The 20,032-nt window shown below is 41.2% G+C and overlaps 1 protein-coding gene across 1 annotated transcript in view; it reads right to left on the minus strand.

The window, feature by feature from the left end:
- Positions 1-415: 415 nt before the first annotated feature.
- The window catches only part of PDZD8 (PDZ domain containing 8), a 70,603-nt gene continuing 50,986 nt past the window's right edge, over positions 416-20,032 (minus strand). Inside the window, exons 4-5 of the mRNA XM_019459574.2 lie at positions 7,561-7,723; positions 416-3,714 (exon numbers count right to left, since the gene is read on the minus strand). Coding sequence (XP_019315119.2) covers positions 1,511-3,714; positions 7,561-7,723 — 2,367 coding nt within the window. The 3' untranslated portion in view covers positions 416-1,510. The remainder of the gene's footprint in view (positions 3,715-7,560; positions 7,724-20,032) is intronic.

Below are 20,032 nucleotides of genomic sequence, written 5' to 3' on the forward strand. Positions count from 1 at the left end.
AGGTAGTTAAAGTATCGTCTGTTCCTACTTCGGAGCGGGGGAGACTGGCACAGAACACTCTTGTGCTTAGTTCACTCGTGGCCAGTGGAAGAGTTTGAACTTAAACTTTCATCTGGAGTCCTAGGCTGGAGACCTGGACCAGAACCCTTACTGATTTACTATGCCAACGAAACTGTCCCATCTGGATTCAAAATTATCATGTCAGTTTCTACTATGGATCAATTATCAGAGTAGTTCCCTACGGAAGGAGAATAGACCTATAAAAGGCCAGAACTTCTATGGTATAACCAATAGTGGCCACGCGTTAGTGGGGTCTACACGACGGACCGAGTATCCAAATAGATCCTTGTCATCAGAGAACTGACCCCAAGTCCTATGTACTGTACTGTTAATTTTTGTTTTCATTTTTTAAACGAATGAAGATAGCACTGCAGAAGCACCCCGAGGAATCACTACTCCTTTAACCTGCAGCAGGTCAGAGAAGCGATAAATCAATCGATCTTGCGTGATTCCTCTCCTTCACAACATCCTCCCGCACGAAAAGGTTTCTAAAACAAAACAGCCAAAGTCCGTTATCAACACGGTCATTTTAAGAACAGGCCTCTGAAACTTCATCCTTGACATGCTTTATTTCCCATGGGAGAACTAAAGATGGAAAAAAAAAAATCATAAATGTTCAGAACTTCCATTTAAAAGATTAGACTTCAAAATCCTACCAGTTACTGTTTTTTAGTGATCTTGTCTAAAAAATTCTTGCCCAACTGCATTCTTTATTCCCTATTACGTTTTGTTTTGCAATGCAACCTCTTCAAATTAATAACTATATTCTCACTAAAACTGCACAAAAACTAGAAAAAAATTCACAGAATAGAAAGCAAGCAATATATGTAATTTTTTTTCTTTTTTTAATACTAAATCAGTGTAACTGACTAAAGCCACAGCATCGGCTTTTGTTACATTTGGCAAAAACAACCCCCCCCCCCCCCCACCAAGCCCCAAAACAACAAAAATCTCGAGCAAGTGGAGATGATAAACTTCCTAACACAAAGATTCAAAACCTGTTCCCTCAGTGATTGCCGTTGTCAATCTGGGCAGCAAACTCGTTAGAACCGTGATGGAAATGAAAACAGTTCAAGAATTTGGACAGTATCCTACATAACACTAATTCAGAAACTAAGATGAAGAAAAATAACACGAGACATCACACATACATAAACATGAAAAGTTAGCTTACATAATTAGAAAAAGTTAAAAATAAATTAGTAAAAATAAATTCCCAGTATAAACCCAAAAAAGCATAGCTATAAATGCAATCCGAAACAACCATTTTAGTGAGCTGGTCATGTTTTCGCTGGAAAACCACCTTTTTCACTCTTGTTCCTACGCAAGCAAATGACTGTGGAGCAGCGGGCCGAAGTGCTTTGTAAGAGGGTTTGAAACGTGGTTTATCTGTGGTACTTTAGATGCGACTTTTCCCCAATCGCTTGAGAGTATTTAAGCAGGCTGTCTGTTAAACAGACTCGGATGGGCCAAACAAGCCCTCTGATAGGCTGCTGAATGGCTGGGAGTCGATCAGCTGGGTTATTTCATTGTCAAGATCTTCTTCTGTATCATCTGTGTACTTGCTTATTTTTTTGGAGGGCTGGTCTAAAGACAGACTTTCTAAAGATTCCAGATCTTCAATGCCTGCTCTGTAGTGGATCATGAGAAGTGTCAGGGCTTGCAGTCTTTCACCTGATTTCGCCAGAGCGGCAGAAAGAAGTGATTTTTTCCTTGTATCGGTTGTTTCCTTTTCTTCTCTAACAAGGGAATTATTGTGTTCCAGCTCCTGGTCAATTTCATTCTGCAGTTTATCCAGCATGAACTCGAGTTTCTGGATCCTCTCCTCTGTAGGCAAACCCCTGTACAGATCGCGGCCGATTTCTTTAACTGCAATGAAAACGCTGTCGTCCAGACCACCCTCCTTTCTCACCAACTTGATTCCTGTGTTGTTTCCCCGTTTAGAAGGACTGTTCGGACCACACACCTCTGTGTCGCTGCCTTCGTTGTCTGAGGTGTTGGGTGTGTGTTTTGGTGAAGGCTCCACCAGCTCAGTTCCCGGTTCGGAAAGGCGAGTTTTAGAGACCTGGCGCAGATTTAGCAAACGGGAGCTCGTGTTGATAATATGTCTTGTCAAACCTGTCGTTTTGTTGACTGACTTGCTAGCTTCAGCATCGACACGAGGAGGCAGGCCTAAGAAGCCTTCCTGTCCTTCCAGCCTCAGGTTTTTCAGGGTCCGGTCTATCCGCCTATCAGCTGCTCCGCAGAGAGGAGTCTCGGCTAGACACTTTTCCTGACATTTTTTATGGCAGACGTAAGCACAGAACATACACTGGGAGGCGGCTTTAGTCCACACTTTTTTCTTACAGTAATCACACCAAGTTGGGTTCTGGAACTGAGTATCCTGGAAACTGTGTTTGTTTTCTGTCAAGCCCATCTGTCCAACGAGATGCTCCTCTTTGGGTAGGGCGGGAACCTCTTCGATCAAATGGAGGTCTTTCTCTTTCTCTAAGGTAGGGACTACAGGGTGGTCTGGCTCGCCTTCTTTCAAGTATTTGAAGTGAATAGTAACGTCGCCAAAGCAAAACTTGTCATTGAATCCCTTCTGCACACTCAGACTGCGCAGGGCGGTTCTCGTGACCATCGCCTTAGGTGAGGGGGCTTCCAGTCGGAACTTTGAAAAGTATTCCATGTTTGATGTCGCCAGGCATCCTAGAGCCACGTCTTCGAGTTTCAAGCTAACGTGCCCCAGACAGATAAGACCCCCTAACTTGAAGGGATCCCTGCACCACAGGGCAACGTTCAAGTACCTGTGGCAGGCTTCTATGTCAAAGAGACAGGTCGCTCTGCTTCTGGTCCATTTTCCTAGCTTATTTCGGTAAGGGATTTCTGACGATTCCCATGTCCGGGGGTCATCTGCACTGTCCTTGGGAGGGCAGGAACTTTCTGACGGAAAATCTCTCACCACGTCCTGCTTTGCTAAAAACTGCTTCGATGCAGCCGCGTCTTCCGTGTGATCTGTAGTTTTTGCTTGCTTCTCAGCAGGTTTATCTGCAGGAGGAGGCGGCAGCACCTTTTCTGGCTTTTCAGCGGGCACATCTGGTTCTGTCTGACTCGGGGCGTCGGCAGAAGGCAAAGGGACTTTCACCTGTGGTCGCGGTGGGACGGGTGGTTTGAAAGTGGATCCTTGGGTGGGTTTTGACACTTGCGTCGGGTCTGTTACCTCAGGAGCTTTTAGGGCTGAGGGTTTATTTCCTTCTTTGCATGGAGGTTTTGGTGGGGGTGGGTGACTTCCTACAGCTAGTTTACGGTTTAAAACCGGTGATATCGTTCCAAGGGGTTTAACAGAAAGTGTTGTTGGAGTACGTTTGGGACTGTGACTTAATGACGGTGCCTCATCTTTGAGCTCAGTTTGTGCTCGGACATCACCTGCCAGGTCTTCAAATTCAGAGTCCAAATCTCTGTTCTCAGCATCCGCTGCCAAGGCAGGTGTCTCCTCCTCATAGTTCGGTGGGCATGAGGCCGACAGGAAGTGTTCCTCCAGCTGTCCGAAATGATCCTGCAGGGCCGCGCCCTGGCCGCTCTGGCCGACGGGCCTTTCGTAATACACCAGGACCCGGTCGCCGGCCTGCTTGATCAGCTTCAACACTTGCAGGGTAGAAGTGATTTTCACACCTGTTGAAAGATTTTAAAAGGGAAAATATGTAAATCACTGCAAGGAAAATCACCTAACTCTGCTGAAGCGAACTGCCATCAGTTCAGGATTCTGGAAAAGCAATACGTAACTGTGCCGCACGATCAAATTCTGAGACCAACGCTTGAAGTAAATTTAGCAAAAATACTTTATCATGAAAAAGCGGGCCCTTTCACATATTTTTATTAACCCTACCCATCAAACTAAGCTTTTTGTCAGGACCAGAAAGAACAGGGAAGGCACAAATTGCTTTAAAGTTAAACAAGCTGGTTACCATCTGCATCAATAGTATCAGCTTAAATTTTCCTTTTATTGGGTTCTAATAGGTGCCACATTAACAGTTTGGAATTCAAAAGGTACAGAAAGACTTAGAGTGAAAAATCTCCCTTTTGCCTCGATTTTGCAACCATACTGTCCCATCCCTGAGACCATCAAAGCTAGTAGCTTCTCTAGTCTTCTCATCTAGGTCATCTTTAAGGCTCTCTGTTTCCCGCCCTCTTCCCACCCTGCCCCAAACAGTACTTATTACCCAAGCTACCCCTTTCTGTAGGACTTAGAAAAGGGGAGAAGGGGTCCTTGCTTTCCAAAGGTCTTAGGGCCACCCTAAATACATCAGAGTAACATCACCCCATCTAACAACCTGACCACAGAGTTCCTCAACCTAGATCCTCTCCTACATCAGCTGCCCAGGCAAGACCATGCTTTAGACCTGGTTATCGCTTGGAATTTTCCACACAGCGGTCTTTGACTTGCAGTTAGTCCCTACCCACAATCTCCTCTTTCCCACCTCTTGCAATCCTGTCTGCTAACTGAATGTTTTGAGGTGCTTTCCAGGCCCAGTCATTTCTCCTTTGCTCTCCTGATTCAGCTGGTCTCCTGACACCAGGAGACCAGCTTTTCTCCCCGGTACTAGTCTCAAGAGTTCACTGAGGTTCACGTCAAGATTTCGGATTCTTTGGCCCTGCCCCTTTCCTCTTCTGTCACCTGGTGTTCTGAGCCAGCTTGCCAGCTCCATCTCCCTAGCACCAGCCAGCCCCCCCGAGCCCCCCGCCAAGATCTTTTATTTGGTAGGTGGCCTGTCCTTATTTCCTGAAGAGATCAACAAGCAGCCACGTTTTCTCGCTCCCATTTCTACTAAGAACCCATCTGTGAGGACGGATCAGACTTGCACTCTGGACCCTGCTCCCCATCTCCTTCAGAACTTTGCTCCAGCAGCTATCCTGGCTTGTGGTTTTCTTTTCCTTTTCCTTTAAAACTTTTTTTGGGGCGCCTGGGTGGCTCAGGTCATGATCTCACGGCTCGTGGGTTCGAGCCCCGCGTCGGGCTCTGTGCTGACAGCTCTGAGCCCGGAGCCTGCTTCGGGTTCTGTGTCTCCCTCCCTCTCTGCTCCTCCCCCAACTTGTGTTCCGTCTCTCCCTCAAAAATAAACGTTAAAAAAATAAAACCTTTTTCTTGGTTTTCCCAATTCACTTCTGACCATCTCTGCTTTCTTTTTCTCCACCTGTATCTGCTCCTTGTACGCAAACGTCCTCATGGTTTCGTCTGACACAGTTCCCTTCCTTCTCGCTGTCTTCCTGGATCACGTTCACCTCAGTGGTTTCTCGGGTTGCTCTCCCCTCTTCTTCACTCTAGTCCTACATCCCTCACTACTTCTGGAGATCAGCCCCTGGATGTTGATCGACATGACAACTGCAGCATAGTTAAAAGCCCTCTATGACCTTCTCATTCTCCTGTCTTATGGGAATCAACCTGCCACCCTCCCCATTAACCCACTTTGCACCCCACAGACCTTCCCTGTCTTAATCACCAAACACAGTGCTCCCCAGTTTTCCTAAAGCTTTGGCTCAAAAATCTTTAGCATATGAACTCATCCACTGAAACCCAAAGCTTTCTAATGTGGCTCTTCATGATTCATCCAGGCTGCTCTTTCCCTCTAACCACACTAAGTTCCAGCCAAATTGTAGTCGGAAATGAAATACAGGTCCACCTGGTGAACTGCAGTAGGGAAAACTTCAATCTAAACTTGTTCTTTGTGACTTAACACCTGCCCTCATCTCTGCCCCAACCACCGGGACCTTTGTGGAGACAACCACTGTTCCTCCAGGACTAATTGGCCAAATCTGGATTCCTTTTCTTTTGCTATGTTTCAAATATACACAAAAGCAGAGAAAAAAGAAAAACAGAGAAACAAGAAAAATGAACTCCATCATCATACTTCAAATATAATAAGCATTTTGCCAATCTTATTTCAGCTACGCCAATCCCATTACTAAATATTTAAAAAAATTATATACCCATATAAGCAAAGTATCACTATAAACCATAAATGTGTATTATACCTGCCCCTTACCTCAGTAAATATTTTGTTTTTACAAATGTTAGCTATAAAGGCTGACCTCTATTTTTCACTCTGTATACATTTATATTGCTTGGATTTATTTATTTTTGATAATATTTACTACGTATATAACTGAAAACCTTTCATAAAAGGACATAGAGGAAAAAAATATACATCCTGTAGGTAAAACCAGAACAAGTATGTGTGGATATAAAAAAATTCTACTGAATTATAGTTTTTAGCTGAGGGAGAATAAGCTGCTATGTTTCTGTTAAACAACTATTTAACAGAGGAGGCCTGTTTTATGGCTTTGCTATCCTAAGTGCCGATGACCCAGCAGTGGCATCTGGGGACTTGTTAGAAATGCAGAATCCTGGGGCCCCCTCCAGGTCCACTGAAGCAGAATCCGTATTTTAAAACCATGTCTGGGTGACTGGAATACACAAGAAGGTTGAGAAGTGCTGTTTATGACATGATCAGAGGATCTCCATGTGAAAACACTGACTTAGTTGGGCTTCTAGGTGTGCAACTAAATGATTTTCATTATTTTACTGTCATGATGGATTTGAATCAAAGGCAGAGTTGCGTTGACATGTAACTAAGAAAAACTTGCTTTAGGAACTGATCTACCTTGTTTATTATCTTAGCTGTCAGAGAAAGATACCACATTGTCTTTAGAAGCTCAGCTGTGACCAACCACGTGTTTAAGAAATCTCTTGACAAGCCTAGAATGGGGCGGCGGTAGGGGAGAGGTACTACAAAGGTCGGAAAAGGTTTGGACTTTTTCCCCGTTGGTCTGTACAGTGAATCCTACTACTTATTCATAAATGTGTATTATATATGTATTATATAAATAGCCAAATAATCTGCCTATCAACAGAGTTTATGCAGTGACCAGTCCAACTGACAAGAAGGCATGCAGGTGACACATTCTTCCCCCAGCAATAGTGATTTAGGCTGTACTCTAATGCAGCACATTAACAAATGGCTGGCCATGGCTGGCCCATCAGGGACAAAATAGAGCCATCAATATGGGGCCATAGGATAGTTCAAGTGTGCCCTCTTGGACAAGGAATATTAGTCTCTCTCCTGTTCATTATCTAGTCCTAATGATGAGGGTTATAGTGCTAATACTGTCAGTCTTAGCCCTACAGTAGTTAAGGTGGAAATGATACAGAAGTAATTGTTGACCTGCCCTTTCTTTCATATTCAATAAACGTTAGAGGAGTAGAAGGTGGGAAAGAAAGGAAAATTAGAGAAGTTTACAGATGAGTGGTCTAAAGATGAAGTCTTTTAAAGATTTATACACTAGGACTAAAATGTATAATTACGACTAAAATGTCGTATGTGCTCCCTTCAGATTTTTATGAATAAAGTCCTTCTCTTTCCAATATAAAAGTAACAGGCTCATAGAATGAAGGTAGGGAAACCTCCCACATTTGCTAATTTCTCTATGAATGTAAAGTGTGTTGCATATCAGCACAGTTACCTCCAATAGCAATGAGTCGGTCTCCCCGTTGAAGGTCCGCGAGTGCAGCAGGTGAGTTTGGGGCCACAGTCTCAATTATGACATGCCCAGCATACCCGTCAGTTGACTGGACAAGACGAAGCGTAAGTCCGACACTCTGTAAATTCCCCTTTATTAATTCAACCTTTGATAAAGAGAAAAAAATGAAAACAGTCAATGAGCTCATGGAAGGGGAGTGAGAAAACATTAACCCACGCCTAACGATACCATCCAGAACTGCTACCTATGTTGTACTTAATCTTAATAAAAAATTGAGATCCCGTTGTGAATGTAACTCTAAATCTTGTGTTTTTAAGAATTTTTTTAAAGTAGGCTCCATACCCAGTGTGGGGCTCGAACTGATGACCCTGAGATCAAGAGTCATATGCTCCACCAACTGAGCCAGCCAGGCGCCTCTAAATCTTGTTGTGAAACATAATGGGAAATATCTTCCATGTCATTAGATGTTTTTATGATGTATTGTTAAATTATCTTTGGGAGGGCAAAAGAAAAGAGTTTACATTTGTTTTATTAAGAGGTATCTTATTAATGAGATATCCTTTTCTAACTCATCAAGGTCATTTTGTTTTCTAAACAAAGGTCACCCAATTTCTCAGCGTGTCCCAGATTCACATTATCTGTGAACTAAAAAGACAGCACCACATGTTATCTATCCTCATTCAAATTACTGATTAAAAAAAAAAATTGAACGCCGCATCCTTTCAAGATGACAAGAATTCAATCTGTGTTTATTAAATTACAAATCAGTCTAATTGTATTGTCATTTAGCCTGTGTTTCTCAGTTCTGGTCTTCAAGATATCTCATGAGGGTCTTTGCCAAAGAACCTGCTGATATCCAAATATAACACGGTCTGTATTGCTTTAATAAATAAATTCCACTTAAAAGCTAGAAATTTAATTCTCCTACCTAACGGTGTTGGCCAATAAGAGAGACCTTACTGGAACTGTTTGGGTTTTTTGGTTTGTTTGTTTATTTTTGAGAGAGTGAGTGCAAGCAGAGGAGGGGCAGAGACAGAGGAGGATAGAGGATCCGGGGCAGGCTCTGTGCTAACCGTGGACAGCCCTCTGCACGGCTTGAACTCCTGAAACTCATGAACCGCGAGATCCTGACCTGAGCCGAAGCTGGACGCTTAACCAAGTGAGCCACCCAGGCGTCCCTGGAAATTGTTTTTTAATATGGATGTTAACAGATTTTGCAGAGTTGCTTTTAGATTAAGGAGAATCTTAATCACATTATCCTCAAGAACTGGGAAATGAAGTCAAGTTTTTGATTATCTAAAGGTTTACAAAAAACAACCCTTCCAAAAAACATATGTATTAGAATCTCCAAAAAACATTTGTCCAACCAATTTTTGCCTTATGATATAGTAAATAATTACCTTATAATGTTAATAGTGTTTTTTCACTTAAGCCCTTAAGAATGCATTCTTTCAAATCCACAAACATACATATATTCTTAATATACAGAGTGCCAAAACTAAAACTTATAATGTAATTTTTTTTTCTAATATCAGAAAGTTAACAGTACCAAATGGGCAAGAAACTAAATTGTATGAGTCTGAGAACTGTAAATTTTAAAAACTATCACTTGGAATGGTTTGGTTTTTTTTTTTTTTTTTTGTGATTTACTCTTTGTTCTTAACATGGAACTTAAGGTTGATTTAAACAGCCAGGAATCAACCAATATAATTTAACATATTAAGAAAACAAAGGAGAAAACCATATAAATAATTCAACAGGATTATTTATAAATAATAAAACAAACAAACAAACAAAACCAAAAAAAAAAAACCCCCCAACATCCACTCATGATAAAAGTCTTGAACTAGAAAAGCAAGGGAACTCTTAAACCTGATTGTGGGCACCTACAAAAAAATCTGCAAGTAACGTAATACTGAAGGTTTTCTACCTGAGATCAGGAACAAAGAAGGATTTCTGCTCGTATTATACCAGAGGATACAGGCAAGGTGGTAACATAAGGAAAGGCATAAAGATTGGAAAGAAGAAAGAAATGGTCTTTATTTGCAGATAACATGATCTTATACATGAGTAATCCCAAGAAATCTACAAAACAACTATTAGAACTAATAAGTGAAATTAGGTCACAGACTACAATGTCAATATAGAAAAGACAAATGAGTGTCTATTAGTAACAAACAATTAGAAAATAAAAAAAATAGGCCAAATTTGTTTACAATAGCATAAAAAATATTTAGGGTTAAATTTAATGAAAGGTGTGCAGGACTTGTATACTAAAAACTATAAAACATTGCAAAGGAAAATGAAAGAAGACCAAAATAAATGGAGAAAGATACCACATTCACAAACTGGAAAACTCATTAGTGTTAAGATGCCAATTCTTCCCAAATTTATCTACAGATTCAAATGGAAATCTCTACAGGCCTTTGGAAAGGCAAAGTCAAAGAGAGGTAAAGGACCTAAATTAACCAAACCCATCCTTAAATAGAACAAGGACGTAGGTTGTACACTCTCTGATTTCAAGGCTTACTACATACAGCACACATGACATAGATAAATCTCAAAGATGTGGAGTGAAAGGAGTCAAACCCCAAAAAAACCATATGCTCTTATGATTCAATTTGTATGAAATTCTAGGGAAGGCAAAAGTATAGTGACAGAAAGCAGGTTAGTACTTGTCAAGGACTGGGGACTGGAGACTGCAGACTGAAGGCCTACAGTAGCACAAATAAAATTTTCAAGGTAATGGGGATATTCTACATCTTGATTAGGGTGGAGGTTATATGACTGCATACAATGACCAAAATTCACCAACTGTATACCTGGTGAATTTACTGCATTTAAAGTACACCTTAATAAAGCTGTTAAAAATAAAGCAGAAACGAATAAAACCAATATACCATTTTTGTCTTAAGATACTTATATGTCTTTTTAAATATATTATTAGATTACTGATAATTCATTCGGATAGCCCTTAGTTTTCCAATTTACTTAATTTAATAAGAACAACTTGGGATGAATATAGATGGTCCTAAAGTCAATCAGGAAGGAGAGCAACATTTAGATAGTTTTTCCATTTAACTTACGTCAATCAAATGAATACTGACTCTTAAGTACAGATAGCTGGAAATACTACATTCTAGATACAAGATTAAACCAGACATAAATGTAAGAAGCAAGAACAAAATGTGTCTGGAAAAAAAAAACACTTAAAAATGTAACTCGGGGCGCCTGGGTGGCTCAGTTGGTTAAGCGTCCAACTTCGGCTCAGGTCATGATGAGTTCAAGCCCTGAGTCAGGTTCTGTGCTGACAGCTCAGAGCCTGGAGCCTGCTTCAGATTCTGTGTCTCCCTCTCTCTCTCTGCCCCTTCCCCACTCATGGTCTCTCTCTCTCTCTCTCTCTCTCAAAAATAAACATTAAAAAAAAAAAAGTAACCCAAATTTTAGTTTTATGTACTGTTATATCAAAAAAGAATATGAATAAACTTTTAATTTTTATCAAATACATGCATATGGTTAAAAAAATCAAATACACAAAATAACTTCTACCAAAATGCAACAGTCCTCTCTTTCCAAGCCCCTCACTCCCACACCACAGCAACCACCTTCCAACTCTTTTAGTTGTTTAGGGATTACTTTTTGTTCTCTAGATAATACATCATTATTTCCTAATGTATCAAATTTTAGACAATCTGCTGACTTCTTCCTGTAACAGACAAGGATGCAGCCCCATATTCCTTTCCCCAAATTATAGTAGTGTTATATCATTTTTAGTTCTATGTAACCTCTTTATAATTTTAATCAATATACTTCTATTTATTTCATCTTTCTGACATTAAGACTTCTATCTTTCTCCTCACCTCTCCTCTTTACACCTTCTACCTTCTAAAACTCTACCATCAACATTGAATAGCTATTATATTAATTTTCAAACTATAATTAAGCTATCAAGTTTGATTGTAAAAGCTAAAAATTAGTGGTATTTACAATTATTATCACAATATAAATATTGTTTATTGTAATGCTGAGCATTATCCCATTTTCTGTCTTGTATAGACTTTTTACCTGGGTTTTTTTTTCTTTCAACAACACCGCTTTCACTTTAAATGTAGAATTTATGTTAAGTATGGCTTCTATGATTCGCTCTTAGATTCATCTATCCGTTTGTTTACAAATTATTTAATGCTCAGTTGAAGGGAAGTTTTTCTTTTTTTAAGATTTTTTAATGTTTATTTATTTTGAGAGGGGGGGGAGGGAGAGGGAGAGAGAGAGAGAGGGAGGGAGGGAGGGAGAGGGAGAGAGAAGTCTGACAGTGGTTTAATTCCTGGTTCCGAGTTGTCTCTAAGGCAGAGCTGCTCTCCTGCTAAAATCTAAGCAGGGCTTAACCCACAAAACCACGAACAGTGGCCCTCACACCTGCCTGTGGCACCCATGCAACACCACGGTATCCCCAGACCGAGCACCTCTTTTTTGCTTTCAGCTAGTTGTAGTAGGCATCGGTTCCAAACCAGTTCTAGCTTACCAGGCACTGTGTTAGAGACAATCATAGACAATATCTCATTAAACTCAAAGTGCTGTATCTGTTAACCTGGAAAGCTACAAATACATCATAAAAGTAGGAAATAGTGTTTTCTCTGTGGCTTAGCCTGTGTCAATAGGCCTGAATTTTGTTAAAACCAAAAAAGTAGATTTCATCTGGAGTAGAGATATTATTTCTCATATTTTTTGAATTATATACAAAAATAAGTGTATCAACTGTCAAGAACTGCCGATGCATACTAACCAAAGAGCAATTACATGAGCTGAATCACAAGTCAATACACACGAGATTGCAGACAGCCTGCATTTAACTTTACCAATAATGTCAAGACACAGGTTAAAAAATGCTAGCTGTGTGTGCATCTATCTTGTGGAGAGCCATTTAGTAAAAACACCAAGATAGCCTTGAAGAGCTCTCATACTCTGACATCCTTCTAGCCTTCCTTGGACCCAACTGGGATGCTGTATTTTCACCTGAGGGGATAACAACATATTGATTTTTTAATCCCTTCCTAACATGCACATAATTTCATACAATAGCTAAGAAAAAGATATATTTTAATAACATATCAATATAGCTCGTTTACAAACTGTTCTCTCCTACACAAGCTTTCAACATTGAGCAAAAAACCCAAACAAAACAAAACAAAACCCCAAAAACAGAAGCACAAGAAAGAGGATCTCTAAGTGAAAGACCCTAATTTACTGTGACCAGGTATATTTTTGGGTATTCTTTCAGCAAATAAATTTCCGAAAAAGACATCGTAGGAACTATTTCCCAGCTCTTTTAGTAGAGTAGCAAGCGGGGCAGGGGTGGGAGAAATGACACGACAATGTGCACACATATGGACACAATGGCAGTACGTAATGAAACTTCTGTCAGCAGGCTTTTAAATGCAAATGACCATTCTCAGTCTTCCTGGTCCATAATGTAACCAATACCTTTCCTATCAGAATTCTTCTCATATTACAATTTTAAAAGATGCTAATGGTCTTCACATTGGTGTATTCTGTAACTCCTCTTTGCAAGATGAAACGCAAGTAACATTTCCAGGAAAATCGATGTTGACCTAAAAAAACCCCCACATTTAACAAAACCTATAGCAAAGCTACTGAGAAAGAAAGGTAATGGGAAGAAACGTACCGACTGATTCACGTACTCATTCAAATGCTTAGGCACCTGGCCTAGACGTACAGCCCTGAACAACACAGATGAGCTTCCCTGGCCTCAAGGAGACAGAATAGGTAGGTATGAACAAATAATTACCATAATACATGTGTGATTTAACAGGAAGCACTTAACTAACATTCAGAGAGCAAGGAAGGCACTCCTAGAAAATTTAAGTTGACACTTGCAGGATTAGTAGTTTATCAGGCCGGGTCAGGACTGGAGGCAATGAATGTATGTAACAAGGAGGGCGGCGGGTCTGAAGGGAGGAGGTGCAAGCCAGCAAGCATATTTGAAGAAACGAAAGTTTACTATTCCAATTCTTTGACAAGTTCAGTCTATGTAAAGAGGGAAGGAATCTTGGTTCACTCAACTGAAAGACCTTTCAAAAGAAAGAGGCATAATATCAGTTCGACCACCAATTTTATGCCCAAGGTACTCAAAGTCAACAAACGGAAACTATGGTTTAAGGAGCATTTGGATGAACTACTTAATACTATAATGTGACTGCAGTCTTGAATATGAATAATATTTAATCCACACTGATCCACTCAAACCCCTTAAAAAAACACCCAGTTTCACGAATACCGGCCCAAAGAGGAAGGTTTTTTCCTGTAAAAAAAAAAAAAAAAAAAAAAATCTACAAAGTCAAATGTTTAAAAATGTTTCAAATTGCTTCAACGTTTATTTGCTGTAAGACAGACCATTCACAAAAAAAGTTTCATAAAGATCATATATTTGTAAACCATTCAGTAAGTGCTCTGCCTTTTTACAGGTCACTGATGTAGATGATCCAAATTTCCGAAGCTCAAGTACTCTGAACCTAAAACCCAAGGCCACAAAATGGCCGACAGAGTCTGAAGGAGTCTGAAAATGGAATTCTCCCAAGGATACGTTTCATTTACCGAACCAAAACGTGAACGCGGAGAAAGATGCACTTCGCAAGTTGCTAAACGAAGACTGAGGCTCTAAAAATGAAATCACACGGTTCTCGCTTTTCTCAGAGAAATCTGCCGTGGAGGTGAGCGACTGGCACCGTGACGGGTGGCTGTGAAAGAGGATGCCCACGTATGACGGACAACGTGGTGAGAAGGACAGAAACAGGTCTGAGGCGGGCGACACAAGTGTTAGCCGCGAGTCTCCAGGCCGGCTCAGCCTGGCGGTGCTGCTCGCCCGGCTGCAGGGCCACGACCCGGCGGGAAAGCTCCGTGGACTACTTCCTCCCCACCTATCCCGGCAGGCTGAAACTCACTGCCCGAGTCTCCCTTCCTTCCCCTTCCCGTGCAGTGGGTAAGGTCCACCGAGGACCCAGGACCACAGGGTCTAACAAAGAAGGGCCACTCGACTCAATACGGCTCTGTTCAGGCGGCCAGAGCAGAAGCGGCCCGCTTCGGGCGGCGATGGTCTGAAACAACAGAAGAGCTTCCTGCAGGAGCCTTCTTTTTTGAGAGGCATGGCGATGGGAGACAGCTAGGGGACAAAGGGCATCTGACTCTACAAGAGGAAGCCTTTGAAGAAGGAGCCGTCTACACGGTGCGGTTCCCATCATGAAACGCTCTTTGGAAGGGCATTTTCTCCTCACTGCCGCACTCCGCTGCTGCTGCGTTGATCGGCAGTGGTTTTGCTGCCCACAGTTTTTAAAAATGGAAAACATACACTCTTTCGACTGTGAGTTTCCGCAGACTGGCCCAGGGCTTCCACAGCACAGCTTACGTGGGATACTCCACATTTCTGTCAACACCCCTACCCTGTCTTCCTCTGTCTACACCTTTTCTGCACCAGGCCAGCTCTCTGGCTTCCCCCGCTTCCTCACAGGTTACGGAGATTTGACCTGCTTTCTCCCGCCACCGCGTACGGTTTGGCCCGGCTTCCTCATTCCTATTACCCCAGAAAGCGCACGATTCTTCTTGAAGGGCCCTCGTGTACCCTCTTGGGTACACATCCCAAGCAGGGACAGAATTAGAATAACAAGTACAGAGATGCTAAAAACAATTAGCTTATACACTGAGTTTTGAAATTACATGCCTGAAAGTAGAATTATTTGTTTACGCCAACTGAATACCCTGGATATTCCGGGATTATTTAAATTTTAAAAAATTGTCGTCAGAAACGCTTCTACTAATGCAGCAATAATTTCTGTCAGAAAGCCACTGGAGTTTACAAAATTTAAAGTCACCGTGTTTGAGACTATACTACAGATGCTTTGGTCAGAGTAGCCCCAGCTCTCCATGCTAAGATTCTCAGAGGGTGACTAAAAATCCCCATTTTTGACGGGCCATTGTATAGATTACTCTTACGTGGCTTGCTCTGGGGGCTTGGCAATTGAATTCTGCGTTTCAGGGACCCAGACGGTTAGGATTATTGAAGATTTATCCCTAAACTCTGAATTACAATCGAAAGGTCAAGATTTTTAAAACCAGAACAACTTCTATATTAAGTCACTGAGCTGTTTGCGAGGGCAACTTCTGTACAACATGCTCAGCACAGAATGTGGCAGAGGTGTGACAGTCTGGTGGCTTCCCTGAACACCAGAGGTCAGGTTGGTTCGCTCACGGTTACAGGGCACGAATGACTGACACGGCTGGGGACCAACAGCTCACCCATCTGTCTCAACCGGAAGCAGCAACAAGGCTATTGAAGATCGAGGGCCGGATTTTATATTTTCACCATCCATCACTTTAAAACACCGCCGACATAGCTGACGATCCTATCACGTGGAGAAGCATCTGCTCACGTCACAGGCATTCTCCCTCCTCCTCCGCCTCTCTTCCTTTCCCTTCTCTTCCCTCAACACACAAACACACCCGAGCGTAAAGTAACACAAGTAACATCTGGCTCAATTCTGAAGTGACTGAGTTAGAGCTAGAGTACTATTACTCAATTTCTATTTATTAAGCACATTTCCGTAAGTTAGAATTCTGAGAAGTTAATAAAACAACTTCCAGATTCTAGAATGAAAATGGAAACATGGGGAAAAGAGGAGACAATACTGACTCTCTGAAGGGTCATTCTGTATCAATCCAACGTACTTTTTTTTTAATTTATTTTTTTTTAATGTTTATTTTTGAATGAGAGAGAGACAGAACATGAGCGGGGGTGGGGCAGAGAGAGGGAGACACAGAATCTGAAACAGGCTCCAGGCTCTGAGCTGTCAACACAGAGCCCGATGCGGAGCTCGAACCCACGGACCGCGAGATCGTGACCTGAGCCGAAGTCGGACGCTTAACCGACTGATGCACCCAGGTGCCCCAACCCAACCTACTTTTAAGGACAGGCAGTTTTGACAACACAAGAAGATGCAAACTGAAATATTCCAGGGGACCCTCAACTACTGGATAACTGTGTGTGATGCTTCCAAAGACCCAACTGAATTCTCAGTCACCTTCTTTTCGGGTCTGCCACCATCTAACAGAAACGAGGAGATACCATATTTACCAGCTGTCTTTTCTGAAACTGTCTTGTCTGAGCAAAGAGGATTCACAATTTGTACATAATCGTACTGTCTTTTTCACAGGAGGTGTAAGAAGGAGACAGAAATATGGCAAATACCTTGCTTTTTATCTCTTGGCATTAAAATTACAATCCTCCCTCAAAGAACTTTACCAAGACCCGTTGTTAAAGTCTAACTACTTCATAAATGTTTAAATTAGAACAGTTTTTAAACTCATCAGCCAGGTAAATGAACAAGAATCTGTCAGGTAAAGAGAAGTACTGGTGCAGAAGTAAGTTTTCGTGCTCCCTGTCCCAGATGATGACAACGATTATTTTTTTAAAAAGTTCTTAAAGGGGCATATTTGAATAGTACGGCAAATAAATCCTAAATTCTCTCGCTTGGATTTTGACATGTAAACAGTCGATCAGTAGAATGCCTCAACTCTCAGTAACCAGCCCGTAATGGTAGTCAACAAAACAAAACAAAACAAAACAGCATTGGAGTCAGCGCCTCCCCAGCGCTGGGACAGAGGCGAAATTCTTCGTCGAAGAAAAGCTGCAGTGTCTGGATGGCTTGTATTCAGCCCTGGGTTTGAACTCGGGCTCTAACGTCTACTAGTTCTGTGAGCTCAGACAACTGATTTAGCCTCGGTGGGTCTCAAGGGCATAAAGGGGATACCAGTATCTACCACACCGGCTGTGGTCAAAATTAAATGAAACTACAGGAATAAAGGACTAGCACAATCCAGGCACTTCCATGATCTGTCCTCAGGTGGAAGAGGAAGACTCTTTTCTGCAGCAAAACTGCAAGTGAGGCCCCTCAATCTTCAAAACAGAAAGCCAGCTTGGCCACCTCTCTGATAACCTGGTCTCTAAAGCAACGAGATGATAAATCGGGACGGCATCCTTTGGTCATCTCATCTAAAAGACAACAAAGATCTAGAAATACGCTGAAAAAGTAAAGTCCATCATACAAATACAACTGACCAAAGAGATCTAAGGAACAAAAATTAAAAATGATCTTCTGCCTACGTTCAAAGGCTGTTAGGAAAGTAATAACATCCAAATGACTACCTTGCAAAACACTTAGGTTTCTTTTCTCTTTTAAATCTGACTGAAGTCTCCATTAACGAATGTTTTGATTCAAAACTAATTTAAATTTTATACAACCACTCCAGCAAAATAAAAACCTCTGAAAAGTCTGAGGTTATTATGGAAGCAACAGAATGGAACACTGTTGCCCTTTTAACTTTCTTTGCCAAATAGCTCTGATTCTGAATCACCAAGTCAAACCTCAGCTTCATAAGCTATCACTGTACTTCTGCAAGGGGGGTGGGGGTGGGGGGTGGAATTTACATCTTACTAAGGGAGTATTAGAGTCTCAGAGACATTTTTTTTTTTACCCTTTTATCTTGAAATTTCAAACTTATGGTCAAGATGCAAAAATAGGACAAAGGGTTTCCATTTTATCCTGAATCCAGACTTCCCAACTGTTAACATTTTGCCACATTTGGTTCTCCCTCTCTCTGCATATTTTTTTTGAACCATCTGAAAGTAAGTTGCACACATAGTGCCTCCTTTACTCCCTAAATGTGTGTATTTCCTAATAAGCACATTTTATTAAAACCACAGCATGATTACCAAAGTCAGAAAATTAACATTGATAAAATATTATCTAATCTAAGGACTTTATTCTAGCTGGAATGCAATTTTTGAAGTATGTGCCACTAGCCTTTTATTTTTGCAGTCTCTGACCAAAGAATTATTTAGATTAGGGTTCAGCAAACTGCAACCTGTGGACTGTTTGTTTTTTTTTATATGAAATTTATTGTCAAATTGGTTTCCATACAACACCCAGTGCTCATCCCAAAAGGTGCCCTCCTCAATACCCATCACCCACCCTCCCCTCCCTCCCACCCCCCATCAACCCTCAGTTTGTTCTCAGTTTTTAAGAGTCTCTTATGCTTTGGCTCTCTCCTACTCTAACCTCTTTTTGTGTTTTTTTTTTCCTTCCCCTCCCCCATGGGTTTCTGTTAAGTTTCTCAGGATCCACATAAGAGTGAAAACATATGGTATCTGTCTTTCTCTGTATGGCTTATTTCACTTAGCATCACACTCTCCAGTTCTGTGGACTGTTTTTAAAGAGGTTTTACTGGAGGGGTGCTGGGTGGCTCAGTTGGTTAAGGGTCTAACTCTTGATCTCGGCTCAGGTCATGATCTCAGGGTTTGAGCTGGAGCCCCATGTTGGGCTCTGTGCTGATAGCATGGAGCCTACTCGGGATTCTGTCTCTCTCTCTCCCTGCCCCCTTCCGGCCTGCACTCTCTCTCTCTCTCAAAAATAAATAAACTTAAAAGAATGGGTGTGTGTGAATATACTTGCAGAGACATTATAGACTTCTTTACAACATAAAAAAACTGGAAAAATCTACATGTTCATCAATAAGCAATTGGTTAAATAAATTTTGGCACACAGTGCAGTATCATGCAGAAATAAAAACAGTAACACACGTATATGGAAATAAAAATTGGCTCTCAGTATACTGTCAAGTAGAAAAGAAGGCAGGTTATAAAACACATGATCTCCTTTTATTCTTAAAAAAGAAAAACCACAGACATAACCTGTGAATACAGTGTGTTTGTGTTTATAAAGGTTTTTTTTTTCCTTAATGTTTACTTATTTTTGAGAGAGAGAGCAAGAGGGAGGGGCAGAGAGGGGGACAGAGGATGTGGAAGCGGGCTCTGCGCTGACAGCGGTGAGCCCCATGTGGGGCTCAAACTCACGAAATGGGAGATCATGACCTGAGCCAAAACTGGCCATTCAACCGGCTGAGCCACCCATGAGCCTCGATAAAGTTCTCCTAAAAAGTTAACAGCAGTCTCCCTAGGTAGTGGGATTATGGTTGATTTTTGCAGTTTTCTTTATAGCTTTCTGAATGTTTTCTTATAGGGGCAAAAATATATAGCTCCTACCAATTTCCAAACATACCACTTTTATCTTATGGAAACTGCTGACTTTATTGTTAAATATGCATTTCCTCAAATTTCACAAATGAGTGTATCACACAGAAATTAAAATTCTACTTCATGACACCTACACTTCCTTATGCTCCACAGTTTCCCACTTAGGCTTATGTGACATTCTCAGTGTTGATCAGTTTATACTATATATGAATGGAAGATCATTCACACATCATTCATTTAGAAAATGAGCCATCTGTCCATATGCTACGAGTCACTTGATAACCTTTAGAGAAATATAATGAATTACCCAGAAGTAGTCTTATTTACAATGATTAATAAAACATTCTTATCTCT

The sequence above is a fragment of the Panthera pardus genome, unplaced genomic scaffold (assembly GCF_024362965.1).
Source record: "Panthera pardus isolate Hobbes unplaced genomic scaffold, ASM2436296v1 HiC_scaffold_22, whole genome shotgun sequence".
Lineage (NCBI taxonomy): Eukaryota > Metazoa > Chordata > Mammalia > Carnivora > Felidae > Panthera > Panthera pardus.